The sequence below is a fragment of the Anopheles nili genome, chromosome 3, assembly GCF_943737925.1.
Source record: "Anopheles nili chromosome 3, idAnoNiliSN_F5_01, whole genome shotgun sequence".
In the NCBI taxonomy this organism is placed as follows: domain Eukaryota; kingdom Metazoa; phylum Arthropoda; class Insecta; order Diptera; family Culicidae; genus Anopheles; species Anopheles nili.
This window is the reverse complement of record NC_071292.1, coordinates 50,089,618-50,101,180: the sequence shown is the minus strand read 5'-3', so window position 1 is coordinate 50,101,180 and position 11,563 is coordinate 50,089,618. Positions and strand designations below refer to the sequence as shown.

General features: G+C 46.6%; 2 protein-coding genes and 1 non-coding gene across 5 annotated transcripts; 2 read left to right on the top strand and 1 right to left on the bottom strand.

Moving 5' to 3' along the window:
• The first annotated feature begins 1,590 nt into the window (after positions 1–1,590).
• On the top strand, positions 1,591–4,125 carry LOC128725346 (leucine-rich melanocyte differentiation-associated protein-like). Its single transcript, XM_053819081.1, has 4 exons — positions 1,591–1,616; positions 2,995–3,093; positions 3,187–3,330; positions 3,411–4,125. The coding sequence occupies exons 1-4, from the start codon at positions 1,591–1,593 to the stop codon at positions 3,958–3,960; spliced, it is 819 nt and encodes a 272-aa protein (XP_053675056.1). The 3' UTR covers positions 3,961–4,125.
• A 2,049-nt stretch (positions 4,126–6,174) lies between these two features.
• On the top strand, positions 6,175–11,367 carry LOC128723429 (uncharacterized). Of its 3 annotated transcripts, none has more exons than XM_053817171.1 (3): positions 6,175–6,287; positions 9,827–10,353; positions 10,455–11,367. In XM_053817171.1, the coding sequence occupies exons 2-3, from the start codon at positions 10,332–10,334 to the stop codon at positions 10,736–10,738; spliced, it is 306 nt and encodes a 101-aa protein (XP_053673146.1). In that variant the 5' UTR covers positions 6,175–6,287; positions 9,827–10,331; the 3' UTR covers positions 10,739–11,367. The 3 variants fall into 3 exon arrangements, with proteins under 3 accessions (XP_053673146.1, XP_053673144.1, XP_053673145.1); XM_053817169.1 differs by lacking the exon at positions 6,175–6,287 and adding an exon at positions 6,695–6,780; XM_053817170.1 differs by lacking the exon at positions 6,175–6,287 and adding an exon at positions 7,974–8,026.
• Trnae-cuc (transfer RNA glutamic acid (anticodon CUC)) lies at positions 8,846–8,917 on the bottom strand. Its single transcript has one exon. It is a non-coding gene; the product is annotated as a tRNA-Glu (tRNA).
• Positions 11,368–11,563: the final 196 nt, after the last annotated feature.

The following is an 11,563-nucleotide window of genomic DNA, read 5'->3' as shown; positions in this document are numbered from 1 at the left end:
CACACGATCGAGTCTGGTTTTGTTCATATGAAGACGTAAACAATGATCTGCAATCCCGCGCACATATCCAAAACAAGACAACTGTCATATTCTAGTATTACGTTATGTCAAAACGATTGTCAGTAATTTGTATGCAAGTGCAATGATAAAAATAATGATCAATAAAAATCCAAAAACTATTCATTCATAGAAAACAAATGTACTGAAAGATATTTATCTCAGATAATATATGAAATGGATTTCATGCGATGTTTGCTGAAATTGATATTGCTCTATCCGTCAATGGTACATTATCTAAATATTTTGATTTTGTTTAAACAAGCTACGATCAAAGATACGAGAGACTGTTTTGATAATTGTTAGTATCTGAAACAGTATCGCAATACTTTTGTATTATATATTTTCTTATTTTTGTTGCTATGAATTAAAACCGTTTATGACACTTGGTTTAGGTTTCCAGATTATGTTACAATCGCAAAGAACATTTGAATATGTCCGTTACACACTTTTCAATCCTATCTTGAGTTCTATTCATTAATATTCTTAAAAAATATACACCATACTTATTAGAATATCCAAATTTATCTGAATTATGTTATTTCAGATGACATGTTTCAACTTCAGCTCATGTTTCGTTTTTAAGATCAAAATTATGAACAACCAATTCAAAGTATAATTTTCATTGCTAATCATAAAACAGCAATGAAATCATTTAAACTATTGAGAACACACATCGTGCCTTTGTTAGGTGATATTTAAATGTTCCACACCATTGCGAATGCATAATACTACGCGTATTCAATCTTCACACAAATACAGTAGTTGCCTGATGGTCAAAAGCCATAGATTAGAACAAGTGCTATCAGCTAAGAAATGAGGCATTTTACAGCATAGCGTCGACGCAGCTTAACAAAGTCCAAACATTGATTTTTTTCGTCTTCTATCACACCCGCTGTTTCGTCGCATTACTACGGATTCTAATTCGTTGTTCTCCAGTTTTTGAGAATTATAAAAATAAACTTGCCCCCGTTAACGACCCGCAATAAATGGAAGCATTTTAGTATCAAGGTTGCCTGTATCGATTTCGCTTCCTTCGGGAGCTCGACGCTGTTCGTCGGTAGTAATAAGTGCGCAGGCACCCTCACAAGAGCATGACGGCGGAGTTTGAATACACATACCCGATGAGCAATCAACAGGCAGATCATTAGACACATTACTTGTGGCAGTCACTTGGTCTGAAACAGCAACGCATTGTGGTAGCGAGCGATAGGGCACTTGTCTGTGATTGACGCGGCAAATGTACCGGCGACAAGTAGAAACGGCTGGATGATGTATTTTTAAAAGGCTGACAGTGTGTTCTTTTGTGAAACAATGCTGTACCGCAGTTCGATCAGGCACAGGAAGCAACCGTTTGATTATTTTTGATACGCATTGACAAAAACGGCTTCATCAAGTGTGTGCAATTAACCAGCTAAAACAAACGATCTGAAACATCGATTATACGCCGCAAGGACATTCGTTGGAACATAGTGCACCCTTATATGTACATTTACAAACGGATTCCGTTCATATATTAATCAAATCGCCACAATGCAAACCATCGGATATAATGAGCGGTAAGTGTGCTTTTGAGAAACGCTAACGAATAAGCAGACATTTTACGATACTGCCTCGTGTATAGTGAAATGGTGGATGGCGCCATTTTTAACAGTCAATCAAACGCATGGCTGTATATCCTTTTATACTGGATTAAAACGTGCAGTGGAATATAGAAAGAAAACACTTGTATTTTATATCAAAAGGGTAAACGAACGAATGTGATGTTACAAAGCAATGAAAATCGGTTTTGATAACAAACACGGCATTGCTAATTTGAGCAGCAACCGTTATAATACAACTAAACAATTACGCTGTGAAAAGCGCATAACATGACGAATATAGCTCAGAAATAGACGGTTTGGAGCACCCATAAAGGTTTTGTTCCTTTCAAACTCGTGGTGCTTGAGTTAAACTCGTCTACGAATGGTGTTTTAATTGTGCTTGTATTTGCTTACGTTTCTCGAACCTTACACAGTTAAATCTCAGTTACAATTAACCAAAATTGATTTAAAATATCTCTTTAAAATATTCAAAAACCAGTTGAAACGTTCACATTTAACCAACTAATCGATAAAAGAGACGTTATCTCAACAGATACAAGCATGGTGAATTCTTATCAGTGCCATCATTAAACGTTCTTGCGACAATTCTTGCTTCTGCTATCCAGAGTCACGATCCTTGTTTCACAATCAAAGGCATCATTTAAAATCGATCGAAACGCCAGCACGCATTTGCGAATTAAGTGTGTTTTTTTCTTCTCAACAATATCAAGTGCTTGCATGCGCTACGATTGCTTCATTCTCGAGCCCACAAGTGCAGTGCTTGTGAGGACTAATCATCCTCAAACTCGCTCAGCATTGCAAACAAAGTGGGGCGTTATCTTTGAAGAACTGCTTTCTCGCTTTTCTGTGTCTTTTTTTTTTGTGACATCTTCACCGTTGGTTTGCGTTCGAAGCACGGAGTCACGTTGGTGATGCTCAGAGATCTCGTTCCTCAGTCGCATTTCAGCAGTGAATCACGATCGTTTCGAGCAAAGTTCTCATCACAACATCATCAGTGCCTACCCGAATGTCGAGGAAACTCCCCAGCAGCTTAGAGAAATGATGTACAGTTACTGACATCTGCCTTGCATAATAATAACAATTAAATTCTCTCACCACCGCGGGATCATTACACTCAAAACGTTGTATTGACTACCAACCGAATAATCTGCCCCCGGGGAGCGGTTTAAATAACCTCATTTTCCGGCTGGCCGCGAGCGTTGGCAGAGCTTCTATTTCGTGCGGCTTGTGCGACTCTTGTTATCAGAAAACAAATTCTGTCGCATCCGTGATTGCTGCCTGCGCTGCGTGCCCCATGACTGATAGAAAAACCTTCCGTGCGTTTTGTTTCCAGATTTTTCGTCGACAATTATTCCACCATGGACGAAGACGATGAGCTGTATCTGAGCTATGATTGGTCATCGGACGCGATGTCGATTAAGAGCGCCGGAAGGTGGGTTTGTGTCTAGGGAACACGCCCGGCAACACTGGCGAAGAGCAAATACTGACTTCGTTGCGCTGAAATACATGTGCTTTCCCTTTGCAGCGACTCTAGCAAATCCGATGACTGTGACCAAAACGGCGAGCGGCTGTCGCTGGCGTACGAAAGGCTATCGCAAATCCCGCGCAAAATAGCCGAGAAGTTTTCCCGCACCACAACCATACTGGATCTAAGCTACAATGAAATCAAGTAAGCATTTCCGGCCCTGTTCCAAGATCCACCTTCAAGCACGCAGTGGCATGTTTTGCGCCTTTTTCCGTACCACACAGAGACCTGTCCTTTTTGACCCACTTTCGGCAGCTGAACACGCTGATCCTCGACAAGAACCTGCAGCCGGACGAGCGCACGTTACCCTCCCTACCGAACCTCGAGCTGCTGTGGCTCAACCACTGTGATATCATCAACCTGCAGAACTGGATCTACCGGATCCGGGAGTGCTGCCCATCCATAAAGTACCTCTCGCTAATGGGCAATCCGGGCGCGACGTCTGCCTTCAACGGCAACTCCACGCTCGAGCACAACGACTACCGGTTGTTTGTCGTCAGTGTTCTTCCGCAATTGCGCCACCTGGATGACAGTGAGGTGACCGCGGCCCAGCGGACGCAAGCGAAAAGCTTCAAGCACAGCTACAACCTCAACCAGGGTCCGTACAACATCTTCGAGACGGTTGCGAGGCGGCAGCAGTCGGTGCCGTTGCTGGAAAATTCCAACATCAGCCCGGGTGCTCTAGCGACATCGTCGACGCACGTGAAGGTGTCCGCGGCTCAGAAGAAAACCCGAAAGCGACGGAGTGGTGGCACACAGTCGGAAAACTCGTGACGCGTCTCCGACGGGAGACTTAGCGATTTAGCTGGGAGCGAAATAACCCCTAACGTTAGCATAATGAGCGTATAATGTCCAGTACATTCGCTAGATTTGACAAATCGCAATGGCGGCGATTTTTCGGTGCTGTTTTGTAATGTTTTTGTTCGTAATAAATATTGACCTCAGACAAGTAGCTCACGGCAAGGGACTCTTTTTCTTTTGGGAAATGTAAAAAAGACCCCGCGTTTTTCGCTGCCTTCTCCTCCGTGACCTATTTGCTCATAGACCCATAGATTTTTGTGCTAATCGCTCCTAGTGGTCATTGCACCCCGCGCGTCTTCTTCGTCGCCTGATGCCCAATGACGTCAATCCCGGTCACTGATTGTGCGTCTGCGATCTATTCGCTCCCCACGCGAGTGTCTGGCCATAATCCAACCATCCAACCAGGGCCATAATGCTCTTCAGGGGGTAACGTTTTACAGCACGCCTGTGTAGCTGATATTTCATCGCCTCGATCACCTTGCGGATCAAGTGTAGCAGAAGCTTCTGCCTCGTGCTCGAAGCCAACCACCTCCAACGTGCCACGTGTGCGCGGTAGCTCGATTTCCGTGGTCGCAATTGATTCGCGGTCACGCGCTCATGAATGAAATGCCGACGGCGGCAGACGGAGCTCTCTGGATGTTCGCGAAACTCCATCGACCACATAAGTCGCTCGGTAAAGGCTGCTTTCAGGGTCAAGATGGTGCACCCGTTTCGCATTCAACGGCAGCATGCACTTCGTGCCCGGGTGTACTAAGGTTGGGCCGTTAGCAATTATGCAAGACACGCTCACGTGTGGCCCTGGTGGCCTGATATTTACTACTGGAAGGCAGCCGTCGTTCTATGCTTATGGGGCGAGCAGGAGGTTGCATTTTCCCGCTTCACACTAGCGATAACTGGTTGATGAGTGTCACCGATTTGATGGTGTAAAGTGTGAGCTTGGCGAGTGGTAACAGTCAGCCCAGAATGCTCCAAAATAGCCACAAGGATAAATGAAACACGGGCCCTACACGGTGAAAAAACAATCACGTCCGCCCACCGTGTCGCGCTCGTGAGCAACAACTTTGTTCGTTCGTAAAGCATGCATAATTAATGCTTCCTGTTTTTGATCCACTCCCCGCCTTTTTGCGCGTTGAGACAATTTACGTCGCTACGGGGTATTTTTTTTTCCTTCTTTCTTTACCAGCCATGTGGAAAAGGCGGATGAAAGGCGCATAAAGCACGCAACAACAACCTGCCCATCTCCAGGAAAGTGATACTACAACATCCCTTATTCGATCAGCCACCGATCAACCGATCGCAAGATCGATTCTCAACCGTACCTGCTGCTGCCCTTCGTGAAGCGATGCACGCGTGCCCTTCATGCGATGCAATTGCGCGAACACACACACACTCACACTTCGCTCTGGTTGCTGCCTTTGTTTGGTCCCGCGAGGGCCGCGATCGATCGCGCACGATCGATGATTGATGATCATCCCCTCCTACCAGCAACACCACCCGTTGACGCAATGACTGACGGTTCGTGTTCGCGTTCGGAAAAGCGGCACCAAAACGCGGCTCCCGCGAGACTCGCGCATCGACGAGACGGCCATTTTCGTGCTGATATTCGCCCGTGCCGGATTGCGTGCTTTGAGAGCGCTCCGCGAGAGTAGATTACGCTTGTGGCCGTCTTTTGGCGCAGTTGTTGCGTTAGTTTGGGAATTTGCCTTAATTCCGTACCTCGTGTGCGTGGCCCCTTTTGGGAGTTGGCCAGCGTGTTCGGTGGGTTTTTGCTAATCGATTTTTTGTTTGTTCGAAAAACTACCCTTGGGAGAAAGTAACCACGCAGCTCGAAGGCTGCAGGAAACTGTGCGACCGAAAGTGACCTATCGTGGTGCATTGTTGCAGGCAGCGTGCAGGTGCGTGTCTGCAAATGCAAATTTATTCCCCTAACCGGTGCTGTAACGCAGTAAAGTGCAGCCGCCTGAGCCTGGGTAGGGTGACATTCCGCGTGTGACCCACGTTGCTGCGTTTGCCCCGTGTGCTGGTGTGTGCGAAAATACGGGACTGAGGGAGGAAAAAAAAAACGCCCCACCCGGAGTCGTGATTGCGATCGGCTTGAAATGGTTGGAAAAACCGGTTTTTCCAACGAATCTACCCCAACCAGCGTGCTTGCTGCTGTCTGCTGTCGGAGTGGTCTTGACTGACTGACCGACCGTTGGTTTGTGCTGTGTTGTGTACGTGCTGCTGTGGTTCGTGCCAGAAGCCACAGTTATTGGGGCTGAAAAGCTGACCGAGACGCCCCAAAAGAAAACAACAACAAAGTAAGTGAAGGATGAACGCACCCTGGCCTAGCCGTACGCAAGACGCATCGAAAAATACGCATCAAAACATACGCAAAGCCATCTAACGCCACAACACGTACACACACACACACACGGGAGGGTTAACACCGAAAACAAGGCAAATGCTAGAGTGTCGCTTTGTGTGAGTGACGCGCGGCTACGAACGCGGTGACGTAAACGCAACCAACCCCTTTCGCGCGAGGCCCGTTTTCCTTTCAGCGAACGCGAGGTGGTGGAGTTCAAATCGCGCGCGCAAAAGTGTCCGAAGCGTTGCTTGGTGCGGTCATTGATAAAATTCCTTCCGCTCGTGGTAGCGCGTGTTGACGAGCCCGCACTGCAAAAGGCAGAGAGAAAGAGAGATAGAGAGAGTGTGTCTACGTGAGATCAGATGATCGGAAAACGCACATAAATCACACGCAAATCGCTTGCTATTGGGGAAAAACGTCTTTCCTGTCAATCGGAAAATTTCCACGTAAGTGTGATCGAGGGATCAATCGCCTATGGGAGGGCGTCCTTTTAAAAAGCGTGTCAAGCCTGTCTAAAACCCCTTCAAGATCCTGCGGGAAAAGCTCCGACTGAGTGTAGTTCGTAAAATAAGCTATAAGCCGCGGAAAATGTGCTCCATTTTCCGGCCCGTTTAAAACGAACCCCTAAACAACGATATGTATGTGTACCAAGTGGACAAAAAGGTGCGAATCAAGTTAGCGAACTGGTGACTGGAACGCGTGTGACCTTGCGCGAGAGGAAAAGAGCTAGCAGCCCAAACAATTAAACCGCCCTATGGGCTGGGGAAGGTTATCAAAACCTCCCCTTTTAGCGCGCGCGCGCGCGTGTGTGTGTTTACGTAACCGTGCGCCCGCGTGTGTATGCGCATATTTTTATCAGCCACCATTGCGTCGTGGGTTTTGCGAGCTGCCACAATTAAAACTCCAGCACTCGACTCGACTGTACCCGGATAACGCATCCATCAAAAAACCCACCCCCAAACAGCGGTGCTGAGCGAAGCATACCAGGGATCGATCGATCGATCGTCATCCACGCGTGTGAGCGATCGCGAGTGAGTGATGATCTCGTTGACTGGTAGACCACCGCGCGGTGTTGAGTAAACAGCTGAGCTGAAGTGATACGCCTGAACGAGAGCCTTACGATTGTGATTCGAATAACGCGCAATGGCCGGCCTCACACCACACGTTGGAGGTCATTCGTCCCGCGTGCCCCTTATAGATCGGTCGCTTTCTCTTGCTGTGATTTGATGATCCGATTTGCTGGGGTGGAACACGTGGAAAAGGGCAATTTGTAAAGGGGTTTGGGTGCGGGATGCTGGCGAACACGTGACTAAGATAGAGATCTAGTGCTCTTCCGCCCCGCAGATGCACGATGTTGTGGTGGTGTTTGTTGATTTAAAGCAACTCTATTTTTAGGGCTTGAAGTACTCGCTGGCTTCTCGAAGATAGTTGACATAATATAAAGGAGCAACAAATAAGAAACATTGTACGGAAGTTATGCTAAATCAGCAAGACACGATTGTGGTTCGCCAATGCCAAAGCATTAGGCCACGACCTGAAGGGCCACGAGCAATAACGTGTGTGCGGTGTTCCATGTGCCGGACCTCCCTTTACCAATTGAGCTCAATTACGCCGGTCGTGGCCCGTGGAAGGGGATTTCCGTTCGATGACTTCACTTGACCTGCGGTCGCGCATAAAGAGTGTCTTCTAAAGGTACAAAAAGAGAGCTTTTTTTCATTGAGGGGCCGATTTAGAGTTCACTGTTTGTGCCCTCCTCCGTACAGCCAACAATCTTCGCCGTCGTGTTGGCCACTCTCTGCTGCCTCGATGAGGCACCGTAACATCCCTGACCTGCCCGAAATGCTTAGAAACAAAACACGCTTCAAAGGCATTGGCATCGATATCAACCGAGCGAAGGTTCAACGAATTATCGTTTGAAGAAGGATCATGTTTTGAGCAGGTTAAGCTCAACACAGCCCAAACCCGACGTGTGTTAATCGCTCGGCTGGGTTTATGGTCAATTTTATTTTACTTATTGCCATCGACAGCAAACAACAAAGCATTATCAGCGGAATGCGATAAGTGTGCTGGTCGCCGACTTTCGTGACAATGAAAAAACACACTGCATGTAAGCTCTGCTGGCTCTTGACGTTTGCAATTAAAGCAATCGGGAATGCACTTCTGCAACTCGGAACATTTCGATTTCCCCACGATTGAGGGTTGTCGGTTGGATGGGGTTGAAAATTACGCTTTAAAGTGGCGCACTATCACCGGTCGGCCAAGTGTTGCTTTTGACAGTTTTGTTGTATTGTTTCTAGGTGACCTCGATCGATTGTAAATTGACGCCGAGAAATGGCTTGAAAAGGGCAGGGCGACAGGTACGAGCTGATGGCCGTTCGAATGGCGTGTTGCCGGCTTGACAGCTGCAAAAGCGAAATTTTCTTTTATATGACAGCCTGGTTCAAGCTTGCAGTGCACGAAACAAATATACATAGTACACAAAAAGAAGCCTTGAACAACAAAAAGACATTTTTCCCGTACCGGGAATCGAACCCGGGCCTTCCGGGTGAGAGCCGGATATCCTAACCACTAGACAATACGGGAGATGCATCTGCTGATCAGTTGCATCTGTGCCGGAGGCCTGGCAGCTCTCACCGATCGTGAAAGCGTGCAAAATTCATCGCTCACGAGCCTGCTTAAATAGTACAAATAAGCAGCATAGCTGGATATTTCATAATTCCTGCCCAGCTAAGCAGCAAAAAATATTATAATAAAACCGTTGTGCGTGAACAGCGTCCATCGACGAAAACATGCGTAAGTTTTATCTAAATGTCTTTATCGAGCGAACCGAGCGAATTCGACGGGGGCAAGAAAAACTTCACACTTATACAATGAAATGATTGAAGCGGATGTGCGATTTACGTATCAATGGACACGTTAGACACGCTGAATAATGTGACGAAAGATACGCAACCAGGTGATGGAGATAATGTTTAACCAACTGGCTCATGATATATTTTTAGCCTTGAATCATGAGAAGCAAAAACACGCTTAGACCGGTTGCGACGATTTCAACTATTGTGTACATCCTGGTTATGGGGTCATTAATATTTATGTAGTTTAGCACACAGAGAGTTGATATTCTAAGGAGCTAAACTTTCCCCCAAAAGGTTATGCTCCTTGTTTTCGTGAGCACGCAAAGAGCAGACGAAAGATAATTGCGCGCTCGGTGATACTAGGGCATGCATTACTTTAGAAAGCCGTGGCGTAAACACCAGCGACATGTTCCGTGAGCATAAACAGAGCACTGAAAAGTGCCTTTTAATTTGTGTGTTATTGGAGGAAAACCACTTTTCCCTGATTTTTTTTTGCCCGATCGCCTCCGGGGATTTCCTTCGCTTCCTTCCAATCCCCTTTCACGAACGAAATGTCAAACGAAAGCAGCTTTAGCGAAACGTATTTATTTTTGAATGCCGCTTTGTTTATACGCTTGTTTTCGTCTTTCTTTCGCAGACATAATAACGACCCTGAAACTGAAAGTCATCGAGTACGTCTTGGCTGAGTCTCCGAGATCGCAAAGTGCGCCAGCGCTGTTTTTTCGGTTCAGCCCCGTAGCCCGAGCAACCAATTCATACCACCCGGAGACAGGTTCACTATCGGCACTATCAGCAAATTGCAATTTTAGCTGCCAAAAGCCGACAAGTACGGCTTTTATCGGCCGCGCACTGATAGACGTGTTTCGTGTTTCTGTACGTGAGCTCGGGCGTAGGTGGAAAAAGGTGGCCAAGGCGGTTTGCTTGTGCGATTTTGTTGGGAGCGAATTTTCGACGGTTGGCCAAAGGTCGATCGAGCTGCGGGAAACCGTCACGAACGCCCATTACGCCAGACGCGCTGGAATCGATAACACCGTAATCGGAGCAACCCGTGTGGCCCGTGGTGAGGTGTTTGTTTAGGTGTTTTGCGTTCAGTGGCGAAACGCAGCAGGCCACCGACTGGCGCAGAATTTTGGTAGTGTTGTATGGAAAGCATGACTATCTCAGGTAGGTTTTGCGGTTAACGTCAGTGTTGATTTCTTCACCCGAGAGATGGACGCCAATGGAGGCTGTTTTGATCAATTGCATATCTGCTGCTTCGTTCACAGCTATTCCACCGCAGGAACCCGTCTGGTGTCTGGACCGGCGGGATTCGGGCCATCTGTTTTGGCGCCGAGAGTCGTCCAAGGTGAAGTTTCGCTACGACGTGGAGGTGCTGGAGTTCACAAAGGATCCGTATGAGGACCAGCTGCTGATCACGGATAGCGAGTTGCATCGCGCGAAACAGGAGCACGCTGGAGCCTTGTCCAATATGATAGTCGTTTGCGCCACGTGTGTCGCCGCGATCGCTGTGACGGTTGTTTTACCGTGGTTCCTGATCGGATCGACTTAAGCCGGATCGTCCTCTCACGATGTACACGCCCGCTATGTCAGAGGTGTAACTGCGGCGCATAGTTCTGGGGTTGTGAGATGGTGGAGGATGGTTTGTAAATTGCCTTGGCCATAAAGGCAACCTTATTGTGATAGCTGTACCTAATCGAGTGAATGGTTAGGGACATGTTTTCTCCAAAAAATGTTTTTCCTAGCTTTTAAGAAGTTCGCGTTTTCATCTTGGCACACGAAGGACGGAAATGGTTCTTCTTAATCGACCAATTTTTTTTAACTCTTGTTCTAAGAAGAGCTTTGCGAATGTGTATATAGGAGTTAGCCCGTAAGATGAAGTAGAATAATGAACAAAAAAGGTTATTTGCATATCTTCCTCAACACTAAATCCAGCTGAAAGCAAATTAAACGCACCAAGTCAGTGTGCAATGTATTAAATCGTAAAAGAATAATCCGTATTCTGCACATAGCGCAAAATGAACGAAGGGTAGATGATATCGTGCAGTTATTGCGAGCGTTCTAATGGAATATTGCAGCAGCAACACATAATTCAGTTTGACGGTGTAAGGGAATTAATTTTACAACAAGCATGGTTGTATTACTGTTATGCATAAGTGAACAATAAAAGTGAAATGATGAAATGTATTTTTGATCGGTTTTCAATTTGCCAACATTTGTTTTGATAAATGAAGATAACGCTTCATGCGCTAGGTGGATCATAAAAGCTAAAGCTCTGCAAACGAGCTTTTTAAAGAAAACGCGGAAGCTTTCGGAATATAAGAACATGTTGCATACATTCAGGCGTATTTAGCTTGCTGCATGGCCGGATGAAAGT

What these genes read in the sequence shown, in the direction of transcription:
- LOC128723429 (XM_053817171.1), top strand. Translation starts at nt 10,332, where the DNA reads ATGGAAAGCATGACTATCTCAG. An exon ending in GGAAAGCATGACTATCTCAG is followed by an intron (nt 10,354 to 10,454) that starts GTAGGTTTTGCG and finishes CTTCGTTCACAG; the next exon opens with CTATTCCACCGCAGGAACCC.
- LOC128725346 (XM_053819081.1), top strand. Translation starts at nt 1,591, where the DNA reads ATGCAAACCATCGGATATAATGAGCG. An exon ending in TCGATTAAGAGCGCCGGAAG is followed by an intron (nt 3,094 to 3,186) that starts GTGGGTTTGTGT and finishes TTCCCTTTGCAG; the next exon opens with CGACTCTAGCAAATCCGATG. An exon ending in CTAAGCTACAATGAAATCAA is followed by an intron (nt 3,331 to 3,410) that starts GTAAGCATTTCC and finishes CGTACCACACAG; the next exon opens with AGACCTGTCCTTTTTGACCC.